Here is a 15,090-nt window from a genome sequence, read left to right on the forward strand (position 1 = left end):
CGTTTTTAAATAAAGCAACATAATAGTACCACTCTTACAGAGTTGTTGGAAAGGTTTAAATAACTTCTATGAAGCTCTTGTCTAGTACCTAGCATATAGAAAGTTTTCAAATTTTTTATAATTATTATTGTATCGCTACTAATAGAGAAGGCTCAGGTGCCTACATTTTAACAAGGAGGTCATTTTGTGATTTCTCCCCGTGACCTTATCATTCAGAAGCAATAACGAATCCCCCAACAGGGCTCCTTTCCCATCAGAATCTGTTCCAAATGTGATCTACCGCATCCAGATCTAAAAGCAAATCCCCCTGGACGCAAAGTGCAGAGATTAATTTATCTGATCCAGTTCAAGTATCTCATCTGACAAGAGTATCTAACAAGTTTACCCTCCTTAGAGTTCTGACTTTCCAATCCTTTCCCCTTCCGTCTCTTGGGCTTTTCAAGCCCAGGACTGCTTTGGCTAATTTCTTCACGTCTCCCCTTCTCTTCCATCCACCATCCACTGCAACTCATTGAGGGCTACCGGGCTCTGCTTTTCTAACTCCCCGGTTCATCAAATACTCACTGAGTCCCCAAGTGGTCCTTGAATCTATGCATCGCCTTTCCCCTTCCGTCTCTTGGGCTTTTCAAGCCCAGGACTGCTTTGGCTAATTTCTTCACGTCTCCCCTTCTCTTCCATCCAGCATCCACTGCAACTCATTGAGGGCTACCGGGCTTTGCTTTACCAACTCCCCCGTTCGTCAAATACTCAGAGTCCCCAAGTGGTCCTTGAATCTATGCATCGCTCTGAGCATCCGATTCCAGGACATGAATTTTGGCAAAATGCAGGACCTGAGTGTTTACATAACATGAGGAAAAGAATGAAAAGAAAACACTGGGCTTCTTTGGCAAGCTACCTGATGAAACAGCTGAAATTCAAGAAGCCCTTCGGTGAAGAGAGAGACCGTGAGCACGGCAGGAAGAAGGCAGAGACCCGGTGACAAAGGTTGAGTTTTTCTATGGCCAGCACACCCCTTTCCCAAATGTTCTCCAGAAAGCTGCTGACAGAGCTTTGGCAAAGGACCATCCTCCTGCTGGCTGATAAGCTAAGTCCTGTTTTATATTTAACTCTCTTGCCCAAACCAGGGCATTCCCCCCATTTTTTTTTTTTTTAAAAAAGGAAGTCTGCTGACGTCCGCCAGTTAGTTTTAACATCCTTTCGGGAGCAGCCTTTGTCTTTGGAAACAACGATGAACTTTGCGGAGGGAGACGACTCCAAGAGATACTGCATTAGGGGGAAACATGTGGCCATCATCTGCGCGGTGGTGGTGGGCGTAGGCTTGATCGTCGGACTCGCGGTTGGCTTGACCAGATCGTGTGACCCCGCGGTAAACGCCCCCACCCAGGGGCCCCCCACCCAGGGGCCTCCCACCTCGGGCCCTCCCCAGGACCAGGGCGTCTGCCCCGCCAGCGAGGATGAGAGTGGGGGCTGGAAGAACTTCAGGCTCCCGGACTCCATCAACCCGGTGCACTACGACCTGGAGGTGAAGCCGGTGCTGGAGCAGGACACGTACACGGGCACCGTGACCATCGCCATCAAGCTGAGCGCGCCCACCCGGCACCTGTGGCTGCACCTCCGCGAGACCAAGATCAGCCGCCTCCCGGTGCTGCGCGGGCCCTCGGGGGCGGCCGTGCCAGTGCGGCGCTGCTTCGAGTACCGAAAGCAGGAGTACGTGGTGGTGGAGGCCGACGCCGAGCTGGCCCCGACCCGCGACGAGTTCTACCGCCTGACCCTGGAGTTCGCCGGCCAGCTCAACGGCTCGCTCGTGGGCTTTTATAGGACGACCTACGTGGAGAACGGGCAGATCAAGTAAATACTAATTTTTGCTCCTTGTCCCCTCATTGCACATGCTTGCTTTCCGTTTCTTTTTTTCTTTCTTTTTCTCTCTCCACCTTTTCATTCGTCTGTTGGTCTGCTGTGTATCCTTGGCGTCCGCGCTGCCTGTTGTTCTGGGAGACACGAAGTCTTGCCCTGGGGTCTGTTCAGAATCGTAACATTGGAAAGTTTTGAGTGAACTGCGCAGAGTGTCAAAAAAAGAAAAAGCAGTGTGAGGCTTTTGTTCCTTTGGAAAAGCTATTATATGCTAAACCGTGTCCTTTTTATTATTTTATTTCTGTTAAACATCACTGGAGGATATTTTTTCCATTGATTTTGGAGGAATTGGAAGGGAGGGGGGAGAGAAGAGAGAGAAACATCGATGTGAGAGCCGCCACCGTCATAAGTTGCCTCCTGCACGTGCTCCAGTCGGGGAGGGGAACCCGAAACCCAGGTACCTGCTCTTGACCTGAATCGAACCCGCGACCCTTGTTCTCCGGCCCACGCTCTATCACTGAGCCACGCCGGCCAGGGCCCGGTCCTTAATATGTAGTAGAAACTAACTCAGATTTTTGAAATACATGTATTTGGCAAATTTCACTGGCGATATCCGTGGGTCCCATGGCGATGATTTTTAAACGGAACCTTTAAAATGCTATTACACTCAATTTAAGTGAAAGTCAGTCATGTCAATTATAATTTTGACTGTTTTACTAGAGAAAAGACATGGAAAGAGTATGTAAAATTCGTGGAGTTGTCTTTTGTGACTCCATCTAGGGATGAAGGCAGGACTGTGTCCTTTATCTCATTTAGCCAGAATCATTTACAGATAAGCTTTCAATAATTACTGAGTCCACACATCAGTGGCAGCGCATAGATACATCTTTGGACTTATTGCCCACGATGCAATATGCATGGGAATGCCTTATAAGCTTTTTGCAACATTAAAGATATATAATTAAGGACATAAAAACATTTTCTTCCCCATAGTCTTCCAAGTGTGTGTGTATGTGTGTGTGTGTGTATACACAGCTTCATTTCCTGAGTCCAACAAAGATGTTACTTGCCTTGACAATCAATTAGAGGCTGCCGCTAGAGTTGTATTAAAGGTATAAACTCAATGATCTTAAAAAACCTTCACACTGTGGGTGTGGCCCTTGTATCAAGGAGGAAGGCTACATCTGAAGTGTCACTGAACTTGAAATTGCTTTGACCTTTGCTTACTTAGATTCTGAACAGGTAAATGAGTAAGAAACCATAGTATCACAGTTCAGAAATGTGAACCTGGGGCCAGCTCACATCCCTTTCCCATGTTGTTCTAAGCATCTTATAGAGCAAAGCGAACATTTTGCCCCAAATTCTTTCTGTTTGTCAGAGAGACCCAAGTACTAATATAAAATATTTAAATATCCCTATCTTATTGTGTAGTACACTGATACATTAGGTAGAAATGCCAGTGTGAAGGAATCATTCTCCTATAGATGGTGTATCTTAATAGTAACCAAACAAACTTCTTTATTGTTTACATTTTTCTGTTTATAAAAATTACATATGTTGAATGCATAGGAAATTATTAAAAAGGAAAATCAAAAGAACCAATAATTACTTCCACCATTCACTGGTAACCCCATTGACATGTTAATGTAATTCTAACATTTTTCTAGGCTATCAAAACGGCAATCCATCTATATACCTTTTTAACTTATTATAAGCATTTATTATTCATTCTTAAATATTTTTAAGCCAGATTTTTAAAATGGTACAATACTCCCCTGCACGAATGCACTATTTTTTAAAACCAATTCCCTGATGCACATTTGAGTTGTTTCCAGAATTTATTACTATAAAAAAGTCAGAAAAGAACATAGTATAAATACACATTGCCACGGAAAACTTGGAAGACAGGGAACACTTTATAGGAAAATATAAAAATCCATTTATAAGTCCATCGCTCAAGTATAGTCATTGTTAATACTTAGGCAAATATTCTTTTAGCATTTTTTCTGGACACATAAACATGGCATTATTATGTTGTGCACAGCATTATGCAATAGCCTTTAGGATATATCAACACTTTAACAAGTCATTTGCTATTCTTCCATATGATTTAATGGATACATGGTAGTTCATTGTATGAATATAAATTATTCAATTGTTCCATTAAGCCTGAGCATTTAAGTTGCTCCTATGTTTTACCTAGAAATAGCTATAAAAATGTAATGAACATCTCTATAATAATGTATAACATTCCTAAGATTTCTTTAGGAAAATGGTCCAAACTACATATGTATAAATGCATGCGCATGTGTATATATACACATATATACTAGTTCACATATATATACGACACACATATATATGACATGTGCATGCACATATGTATTTATGTGTGTCTCCAAACCAACTTTCAAAAAGCATGTCCCAAATTACATTTCCACCAACAATGCATGAAAGTACCTACTTTTCTGAGTCACACTAACAGTAACATAATTTTTTAAAGTGTTTGCACTTTGGTGGAGGAAAAGGCATACTATTCCGCCTTCAAGAGATACTAAAAATTCTTTAGTATAAATTGAGTCAAAGCTTTAAAATTACTATTTCTTAGACTTTAAAACTGCTTCCTAGGTTGTGAAAATAATAGAAATTTCATCCAATTAAAGCCATCAAAATATTTCATAAAAATTCTATACATTATAGGAAGGCCAAAAAAATACGAAACAAGGTTCCATTAATAAATTTCTGTTACATATTTCATAAATTAAAAACACACACACTGTGGATAGAGAGTTGCCCTGCAGACTGAGAGGTCCCGGGTTCAATTCTGATCAGGGGCACATGCCTGGGTCGCAGGCTTGATCCCCAGTAGGGGGTGTGCGGGAGGCAGCTGATCAATGATTCTCATCATTGGTATTTCTCTCCCTTCCTCTCTGAAATCAATATAAATATATTTAAGAAAACCACACACTATATACTAAAATATATATTACTTACTCTGATTCTTTGGATTATTTTACCGCACCAGTTAATTTTACCATAAAATATATGTGTGAGAGCTGACATTCGGAAACTCAGTTGTATTAATTGTTGGGCAGCAAACTCCATGCTGTTGCAAGATTGGTGAGGAAGGCCTGTGCTGCTAGGTTCTCAGGGAAGATTGGTCTTCCCGAGTTTGTTTTCATTGGTAGCTTTTGAGGCTCTCATATTACACAGGATGCTGCCAGTTGTGCACTGCATACACGCTTTGGAATAGCCCTGGCATATACTCAATAACTTCATTTAGGCTCAATGGAATACTTTTGGTTTGGCTTGTTAGGAAATATCTCAGACATATGAGAAAAAATGCATTTCTTTCAAGCCTTTGGATAATGCAGGCCTCTGGGGGTTCCCATCACTGTCCATACAAGGATGGCAAGAGTGAATTCATTGGAGCAACACCATGCTTTCACACTATAGACTGAGCTTTGTAATATTCGAAGCTCCTGCAATTTAAAAGCACCACTGTAGTAATATACTTTATGCAATCAAAATCATATTCTCTGACTTTTTTTGCCTTAATGTAAAATTTAACTCCAGGATTGAGTATTAGCAGTTTGGGATATTATTGTTGCAGCCATAATGCAAACTAAACATGAATGAACTCGGTAGCTTCTTTCCCTCAAAATGCTAAGGTAAAGGAGAGTTGTAGAAGAAGGGCCAGCCAGCTTAGAGTTCTCTATGTCAAGCTGTCACCTTGCTGGGGACAGACTTGTAGTGAGGCTTAGGAGGAGAACGTGTGGAAAATTTAAAAGTCAATTTTCCTACTACTCTCTTAAGGTCTGAGAAAAAAACACTTAAAAAGGATTGAAACTTTTGAGATGTTTCCCTGCCCACACCACCCAAACCCCCACACTCTTTTCAGTTGTTCTTTTCCCAGAGTCCCCTCTACTCAAATCTTCAAGTATATAACATTATTTTTTTCTCTCTCCCAAGTTGAGCATTTCTTTCTCAGCATTTAAACTCATTTTACACAGCATTTCCCAAAGTGTGTTGCACCGAGCTCTAGCTGCATGGGATAACAATAGATTTTGCCAGGACAAAAGTAGGGGAGGGATACTGTAGCCAAATTAGTTTGGGCAGTAAAATTAAATACAATAGGATTTCCTGTGTTTTTTAATGGTGAGACTTTTCAGAGGCTTTCTTCCAACAGTGTCCATAAGAATTTCCAGAGACTGGCATAGTGTGGTTTCCCTACCTTATGTGACTGGAATCTCCTGTGGGTCTCTGAGAGTAAGCCAAGCCTCTCTTGTTCACTGGCTGGCACACACTGAACACTCCAGTATAATGGGATGAATATATGGGAACAGTTCACACCAGCTCCTCCACTCCTAATGTCCTCTGGCGACAAGCAGGGCCAGGCCGCGTGGCTACGGCCCTTTCCCATGAAGGAGTCCAGCTTCCACCAATGACATCTCTACCTTCCAAATCAGGGCGGAAACTTTCCTTGTTTGTTTTCTGCCCATCTTGTTGAAGGGAAGTGGAATTGGTATATATTTTCTTGGTAAATTTAGGAACACGGGCTTTATGCTTTAAGGACTGAGATGATTGGAACTGATAGAAATTACAAGGATTTAAAAGGAGGGCAGATGGTTTCCAGTTTGAGTTTTCTGGATTGTCCTCAGAACATTGGTAGGATTGACACTGACTTTAACAGTATGGTGGGATTTTAATAGGCAAACTGAGAAGGTAAAAGCAAGTAAAAAGGAAAGGCACAAGTCAGAAGAGCAGAGTGGGGAGAAATTTGTTTGTGGGAGAGGTTTATAGGAAGAGGTTAGCTAGAGGTAACTCTGGAAAACCCACGAGAAAGGAAAGGAAGGATAGCGGATGAAAGGCATTATGCAGGAAAAATTAACTGGTCACCATTTGGAAGTGGATGGTGAAGGAAAGAGCCAAATCCATACATGGGTATATGGGAGACAGTGCAACGACCCAGGAAGGAGATGAAGATCAGGTAGGACAGTGGCTTCAAGATAGACAGAAGATGACACAATGGAGAAGGCAGTTTGGAGGGAAGGAATTAGGATTTGCAAACTGACTATGAAGAGGGTTAAGGTGAACTTTGGGCCTAGGTCCGATGTCCCAGATACCTGATCTGAGGAATAGCCACACATTAATTAGAAGAGAAGAACCAGATTGAGAAGGGAAGGTCTTATGTTCAGTGTCAGATGTGTTGAATGCCTGTCAGACATCTAGGAAGATGTCTAGGTGGCATTTGGATAAATAAATCTGCAGCACAAGGTAAAGGCTTGTGATAAAGATTTAGGAGTTAAGTGGAAATATGGTAAAAAAGGAAATCAGTGGGATGGTCTTAGGTCAGTGTTTTTGGTACATTCCCACATACGAGGATGTGTATGTCAGTTTATTCATTATATTCTTAGAATTGCTATGTTGAGCTATCAGTATATCCATTATCAATGAAGAATTGATTTTTCTTTGTTCTTGTTTACTTGTTGCAGGAAGCTTAGTAATTTATTTTATGAGCAAGGAAACAAAAAAGATTTTACTTGGCCTTGCATGTCTTCTACATAGGGATAGATAATTGGAAGATAAAGGTAACTAATTAACGGTTTCATTCAAACCACCAAAAGCATGTTGGAATCTGAATAAGCGGGATGGGTTGTCTTGCACTGATCAACTTCCCTTCTTACGTGTGGAACACTCGCTTTGGTCTCCACTGATACCTAGCGACCGTGGCTGCCCCACATGTGTCAGAAGCCTTTTGTGTTTTTGTTGTTGTTGTTGTTTTAGCGTCTCCAGAGTATTTTATTTTATTTTTTTTGGAACTATACTTTATTTATTTTTTTAAATTAAATCTTTATTGTTCAGATTATTACATTTGTTCCTCTCCCCCCCCCTCCCAACTCCCCTCCACCCAGTTCCCATCCCACCCTCCACCCTTACTCCCCACCCACTGTCCTCATCCATAGGTGCACAATTTTTGTCCAGTCTCTTCCCGCATCTCCCACACCCTTTCCGCCCCAAGAATAGTCAGTCCATTCCCTTTCTATGTCCTTGATTCTACTGTAATCACCAGTTCATTCTGTTCATCAGATTATTTGTTCACTTGATTCTTAGATTCACTTGTTGATAGATGCATATTTGTTGTTCATAATTAGTATCTTTACCTTTTTCTTCTTCCTCTTCTTAAAGGATACCTTTCAGCATTTCATATAATATTGGTTTGGTGGTGATGAACTCCTTTAGCTTTTCCTTCTCTGTGAAGCTCTTTATCTGACCTTCAGTTCTGAATGATAGCTTTGCTGGATAAAGTAATCTTGGTTGTAGGTGCTTGGTATTTATCACTTTGAATATTTCTTGCCATTCCCTTCTGGCCTGCACTTGTTTCTTTTAAAGGGAAATAGTATTTAAACACTACATCTGGGTGCTAGGAATGTTCTTTGCAATTCGTTTGTTCCTTATTTTAGGATTTTTTCAATGGACAGAGCTAGGAGATAGTTTTTCTTAATATAAAATCCATCATAATCCATACTTACACTTCTAATTCAAATTTGGACTACAGCGTTTTTAAAATCCCTTATTTTATTATTTTATATTTGTTTCTGCCTATGTTAACACTATCTTCGTATTTTTGGATTCTTTTTTCATTTTGCTTTTCCAGTTGGGTGTTTTTTGCTTCTTCATATTTCAAATCTTTGACTTGATTCTTGCGATCCTCTAGTCTGCTGTTGGTACTCTGTATAATATTCTTTATTTCAGTCAGTGTATACTTAATTTCTAGTTGGTCCTTTATCACAACATCGAGGGTCTCATTAGATTTCTTGAGGATCTCACTACATTTATCGACGGTCGCACCAGTATTTTCGAGGGTCTTACTAAATTTATCGGTGGCTTCTAGACAGTTCTTGAAAGGCCTTAAAAGTGTGGTTTTGAACTCTCTATCCAGCAGCAGCAGTTTGCTTTCCTCCATTTCTGTCATTTGTGTCCTGTTTCTTTGTCTCCGCATTTTTTTATGCTTTCTTGATGCACCCCCTTGTGGTCTTTGTGCACAGTCTTGTTGTAGTTAAGTCTTGATTGTTGTAGTTAATACTGGGGGGGATTTGACCTCCAGACCAGTGGGCTGTGAGAATCAGCTGTGTCTGCAGTGGGAGAACTTCTGTCCTGATCTCTAGGAAGGTGCTAATCTAGCCTCTGCCTGAGGCTATCCAGCAAATGCCTGTGTTCAAAGCTTAGGCAGGGTGGGCCCCAGGGGATCAACAGAGTGGGTGGAGAGAGCAGTTATGGCTGCTCTCAGTCCTGCCTTCAGAGGCTGTGCTTCTCAGTGCCCCAGCAATTGCTGCTCTTGAGTTCCAACCGATGCCAGACAGTCACACTTCTCCCGTTTGAGTCTGGGTCCCCAGAGACTCGCCTGGAGCTGGAACTCAGAGCCTGAGACTCCCTCCCAATTGAAAAAGACAACCGTGCCCTCAGTCGCCAGCCCGCTCCGCACGTACCTCCGCACTTTAGAATTTTACTTCCGCACCGCACCTCCTCTGAGTCTTGGTATGCCTTTTCTCTTTCCTTCTAATTGTAGAATTTCCACTCATCCAGCCTTCCTGTGGTTCTGGGTGATGTCCGTTCCGTCTTTTAGTTGTATTTTTGAAGTGGTTGTGCGAGGCAGCAATCTCCGGTGTTTACCTATGCCGCCATCTTGGTTTCTCCAGAAGCCTTTTGTTTAAGGTTTTTACTTACACCAGTGATGGCGAACCTATGACACGCGTGTCAGAGGTGACACGCGAACTCATTTTTTTGGTTGATTTTTCTTTGTTAAATGAATGTAAATATATAAAATAAATATCAAAAATATAAATCTTTGTTTTACTATGGTTGCAAATATCAAAAAATTTCTATATGTGACACGGCACCAGAGTTAAGTTAGGGTTTTTCAAAATGCTGACATGTTGAGCTCAAAAGGTTTGCCATCACTGACCTAGACCTTGCTATTTATTTTGCTGGATTAAGTCATCAAATTGCTGAATATAGTCTGAGAGTCTTCCTTGGAAATAGTCTGCCAGATGACTTATGGGATAGTAGTGTGTTGTTGTTGTTTTAATTTTTAAAAGTTGATTCAGAGTGAATTGCATCATCACTTCCTCTCTCTTCAGCTTTCTCTAAAGTCACGTTGATGTGACTTACTCAGAGAAGTCAGAGGGGTGTTCTTCCCTTTTATAAATTAATAAGCTACATAGAATTATATTTTTAATGTGCTGGGCCTCAAAAGGGGCTTATTAATAGAGCATAGCAAGGCCCCATGGGAAAGTGGTTTACCTCAGCGCCTTTGCCTGGCATGGTAATTATTCAGAACAGACCCGGCAGTCACTTTTGAACATACTGTGCTATTAGCCTGGCTTTCCGCATTAATTTGCAACACAATTCAGCTGATTTTAAAAAGGAAAGTTTAATCACTGAATAAAACCTCCCCAAAGAAGTTGTGGTCTAAAATTGTTTTGTACTGCTCTCTCATATGCATCCTTTTCAAATTTTCATATATACACAAAACTTTAGTAACTTTGGATGGAATTTAACATATATATAATTGATTTCAGAGAGGAAGGGAGAGGAAGAGAGAGATAGAAACATCAATGTTGAGAGAGAATCATTGGTTGGCTGCCTCCTGCACAGCCCACAACGCAGGCATGTGCCCTGACCGGGAATCGAACTGTGACTTACTGGTTCATAGGTTAACACCAAGCCATGCCAGCCAGGTGAATTTAGCATATTTAAATAGGAGCTTTTGAGTCATACAGGAGTTCATGAGAAAAATGTTATTTTAAACAATTGTTATGTCACCTATAGTATTTACACACAAATTAAAAAAAAAAATTGTTCCAGTACAGATATTTGTGTCTGAATGAATTCTGAAGTCTGTTGGTGTGGAAGGTGCTACATCATAAAGCAGAGTCAAGCTCACCTAAGCCTGGACCTACCATGGCAGCCTGGGTGGGACTCTGCTTCCTGATTTCCAGTTGGTTACAGGCCTTTGCTTGGGAGCTCTCTGTGCAAAGCTGTTTTGGGGGCCTAGGCATCTGGTGTGGTCGCAGGATGGAAGGATCTTAACCAATCGAGTGGAGGCTACATGGTCTGAATACTGGATTCACAGTGTTGTCAATCTTAGAATGTCCTTTTTTTGTAAGGTATGTGAATGAAGTGTTGATGTCTCCACCAAGAGGTGGCAAATACATTTGGGACTTTTTCTTTTGGTTGATTAAAGTTGCATATGCTGTGTGAGAAAGAAACAGAGAGAGAAAGAGAGAGAGAGAGAGAGAGAGAGAGAGAGAGAGAGAGAGAGAAAGAGAGAGAAAAGAAGTATAGCTAGCTTTCCAGAATTTAAGAAAATAGAATGAGGTGTATCCTATCCCATTATGCAAATTTTACGAGAGTTTCAAATATCATTACACATGACCTAGCCCTCTGTCTCCTCCCAGCCCTAGGAAGAGGCCTAATGTGCTTTGGTAACCAGCTTGCATAGATGAGGGCACCGAGAATGGTAGGTTTTGTAATTTGTGCAAGTACACATTAGGGGCTAAAGACTGATTAGAATCTAGGAAGTTTTACTCTTAGAAGAGAATTTCCCCCATAAAATCATACTGGTTCTACAATTTAGAAATAACAGGGCACATTTTGTAACTCTTCTTGGTAATTCGTGTCACTTGGCCTACACCAATGTATGTCCAGATTACTGTAGCTGCATGGGTTTGCGGTGATTAACATTCACTGACAGGACCAGCAAACGCACCACACAGAGACATTTCCAACACTGTTCGGTTCATTTGTAAAGTACAGGATCTCTGAGTTTTCAAGCACAACCTCTTTTAAAGATAGATGGGGAAAGGATTGAAAATTCTTCTCTTTCTTGGGCCCTGAGGAATAGAGCTGAGACTGGTAAAGTGGTTGAAAACCTACCCCGTGGCTATTACTTAGGAACATGTAATTCAACACCCTCCTCACCCTCACCTTCCACACACAGAGGCGTGTACACACACACACACACACACACAAACTTATATTCCCCAAATTAGTTAGCTGGTTTATTTCTGAGGTGAGACTAAGCTGCAACATCCTTGCAGAGTGACTTTTGTTTTTCCTCTGCCTCTGGAAGAAGTCAGAAGCCAGAAGAATTCAGAAGAAAGGGGCAGCTGGCCAAACATGGGATTGGAGCTTGATGCAGCTGACTAGAAAACCGTAGTACCCCAGCAAGGTGTACAGGTTTCTTTAATCCTGGTGTATTTGCAATTCGCTGCAGTCTGCACGGTGTTAGAAATTTCAGTGCACTAGTTAAATTATGATCACGGAAACTCATCAGTAATTACTTATTGAAGAATAAATGCTTGGCTGAGACTTTTTTGAGTAACTTTTTATTTTGAAATAATTTCAAACTTACAGAAAAGTTACATAAATAGTACAATGAACTCCTAGAAACACTTTACCCAGACTCACCAATGGTTTACATTTTGTCCTATTTCCTCTCTCTCCCTTCCCCTTTCAATCTCTCTCTCTCTCTCTCTCTCTCTCTCTCTCTTATATTGAAGCACTGTTTCCCTTTGCCTCAGCATTCAGTATATATTTCTTAAGTACAGTCAGTATATATTTCTTAAGTACATGTTCTCCAACAACCACAATGCAGTTATCAAAACCAGGAAATTTAATATTGATATAATATAATCACCTAATCCACAGTCATAATTAAACTTCATCATTTAACCACAAAATGTCCTTTTGAGCTATTTTTTCACAGTCCAGATTCATTATTGCTTTTAGTGTCATTCCTCTTTAGGCTCCTTTAAACGGAACCATCCCTTGGTCTTTCTTTGTCTTTCACAACCTGATATATAGATACATATATATACACTAGAGGCCTGGTGCATGAAATTCATGCATGGGGAAGTGGGGGAGTCCCCTCAGCCCAGCCTGCACCCTTTCCAATCCAGGACATCCCTCTCACAATCCAGGACCACTGGCTCCTAACTGCTCACCTGCCTGCTGGCCTGCTCGTCCCTCACTGCCCCTCTGCTGGCCTGTTCGACCCTAACTGCCCCTCCTGCTGGCCTGGTTGCCCCACACAGCCTGCTGTTCAGTCGTTTGGTTGTCCCTTACTAACCCCCCTGCTGGCCTTGTCGCCCCACACAGCCTGCTGTTCGGTCATTGGTCTGGTTGTTCCGGTCGTGACAGCCCCTGGCTTTTTATATATTAACTCTATCCACTGAGCCAAACCGGTCAGGGCTGTTTTGTTTTCTGGTTAATTTTTAGAGAGGGTGAAAGGGAGCGGGAGAGATAGAGAGAAACATCTGTGTGAGAGAGACACATAGATTGGTTGCCTACCACAAGTGCCCTGATAGGGGGCTGGGCAGTGCATAGAGCCTAAAACCTAGGTACTTGCTCTTGACCAAAATTGAACCCATGACCCTTCAGTCTGTGACCCAACACTGTATCCACTGAGCCAAACCAGCTAGGGTTATTCATTCATTTTTATCAGAGTAAGGATTCATGGATTTTTATTTCATTCAATGAGTTATAATTCCATCGTTTATTCTGATGTTCCAATTCTCCCAGATTTGGCTAGTGGTAGTCCCTTCAAGCAAACTCCTGTGTCTTTGTTACTTGTTCCCATGACTCTCTGAGAACTTCCTTACTTTTTGGCACACTGAGATGCTCCAGGATCATCTTGGACTTTTCCTGACCCCTCACTGGAATTAGCCATTTCTCTAAGGAGTCCTGGTTCCTTTGAGTGGAGAGTGATATTTAAAAATGATCATCTGGGAATTACCATATTTTTCTGTGTATAAGACGCGATTTTTTTCTAAAATCGTTAGACTGAAAATCGAGGGACATCTTATACACAGAAGTCAGCCGAAGAGGGAGCTGAGTGGGTGCGTAGCTGCCCATACCTTTCCTCCAATCATGAGCCTTATTGTTACTGATGTTAGCTGATTCCATAATTGGAGGTGGAAGTGGAGGTGGAGAGTGTGCAGATGCAACAGGGACCCGAGCTTTCTGAGCCCATAAAGATGTCAAAAAATAGGAAGATAAATACCGGTAAGCAATTGTCTTACTCTGCAAAATTCAAACTGAATGTAATCAGCTATGCAAAAGAGCATGGAAATAGAGCTAGAGAGACAATTTGGACCTCCTCCCACTGAGTATATAATCAGACAGTGGAGAAAACAGGAAGAACAACTCTTTAAGATGCCGAAAAAGAAGAAGGCCTTAAGAGGAAAACCAGCAAAATATTTAAAATATTGATTTCTTAATTTTGGTTTGGAAAAGTGGGGGATGTCTTATACATGGGGACATCTTATACATGGAAAAATACGGTAATTGTGTTCATTGCTACATGCTTGTCATTGCATCCAGTCCTACCCAGCAGACAAAGCTAGGAAACATATGTCTCTGTGTATTTTTATATCTATCTACTTTATCTAGATAAAAATCATTGAATTTATCCCAAACCTGCATTTATATATTCTAAACTTCCCCCTTTACAAATTTAGAATTCTAAATTTGGATACCAAGGATATATTCTAAACTTCCCTCTTTACAAATTTAGAATTCTCTTCCCCGATAGGGAGAAAGCTGCTTTCCATTACTTTTTTTTACTGGCTCAAGCAAGCATATAGAGAAGGTTGTTCCTGAATTGCGAACCCACACCCTGCAACAACACAAAACTACTTACTAGAGCTCAATATTGATTTACAGTTATTTTTAGAGAAATTTGTATACATCAAGTGCACAAATCAAATAGGCACAATTCAATGAATTATGATCTTTGTTATCCACACTTCTATCAAGATAAAGATTTTTTTCAATTGTCCCAGAAAGTTCCCTTCCTGAGTCAACAGCCTCTCCAGACGGACACTTTTCTGGTTGTGTTTCTTACATACGTTAGTTTTCTTGGCTGAGTTTTTATCAAGTCATTTTTATATCCTGAGAAATTTTTAAAAGAAATTAAAAAATATTTTAATTTCTTATAGATGGATGTTGAGCTATGACATAGTATTTTTTTAATATATTTTTATTGATTTCAGAGAGGAAGGGAGAGGGAGAGAGACAGAAACATCAGTGATGAGAGAGCATCATTGACTGGCAGCCTCCTGCACTCCCCCTACTGGGGACCGAGCCCGCAAGTGGGGCATATGCCTTTGACCAGAATCAAAACTGGGACCCTTCAGTCTGCAGGCTGACGCTCTATCCACTGAGCCAAACCAG

At 41.2% G+C, this 15,090-nt stretch overlaps 1 protein-coding gene across 1 annotated transcript in view; it reads left to right on the forward strand.

Moving 5' to 3' along the window:
• Positions 1 to 1,118: 1,118 nt before the first annotated feature.
• Positions 1,119 to 15,090, forward strand: part of ENPEP (glutamyl aminopeptidase) — a 112,144-nt gene continuing 98,172 nt past the window's right edge. The window contains 1 exon segment of the mRNA XM_006755234.2: positions 1,119 to 1,848. Within this exon segment, the coding sequence (XP_006755297.1) occupies positions 1,229 to 1,848 (620 nt within the window). The 5' untranslated portion in view covers positions 1,119 to 1,228.

The sequence above is a fragment of the Myotis davidii genome, unplaced genomic scaffold (genome assembly GCF_000327345.1).
Source record: "Myotis davidii unplaced genomic scaffold, ASM32734v1 scaffold973, whole genome shotgun sequence".
In the NCBI taxonomy this organism is placed as follows: Eukaryota; Metazoa; Chordata; class Mammalia; order Chiroptera; family Vespertilionidae; genus Myotis; species Myotis davidii.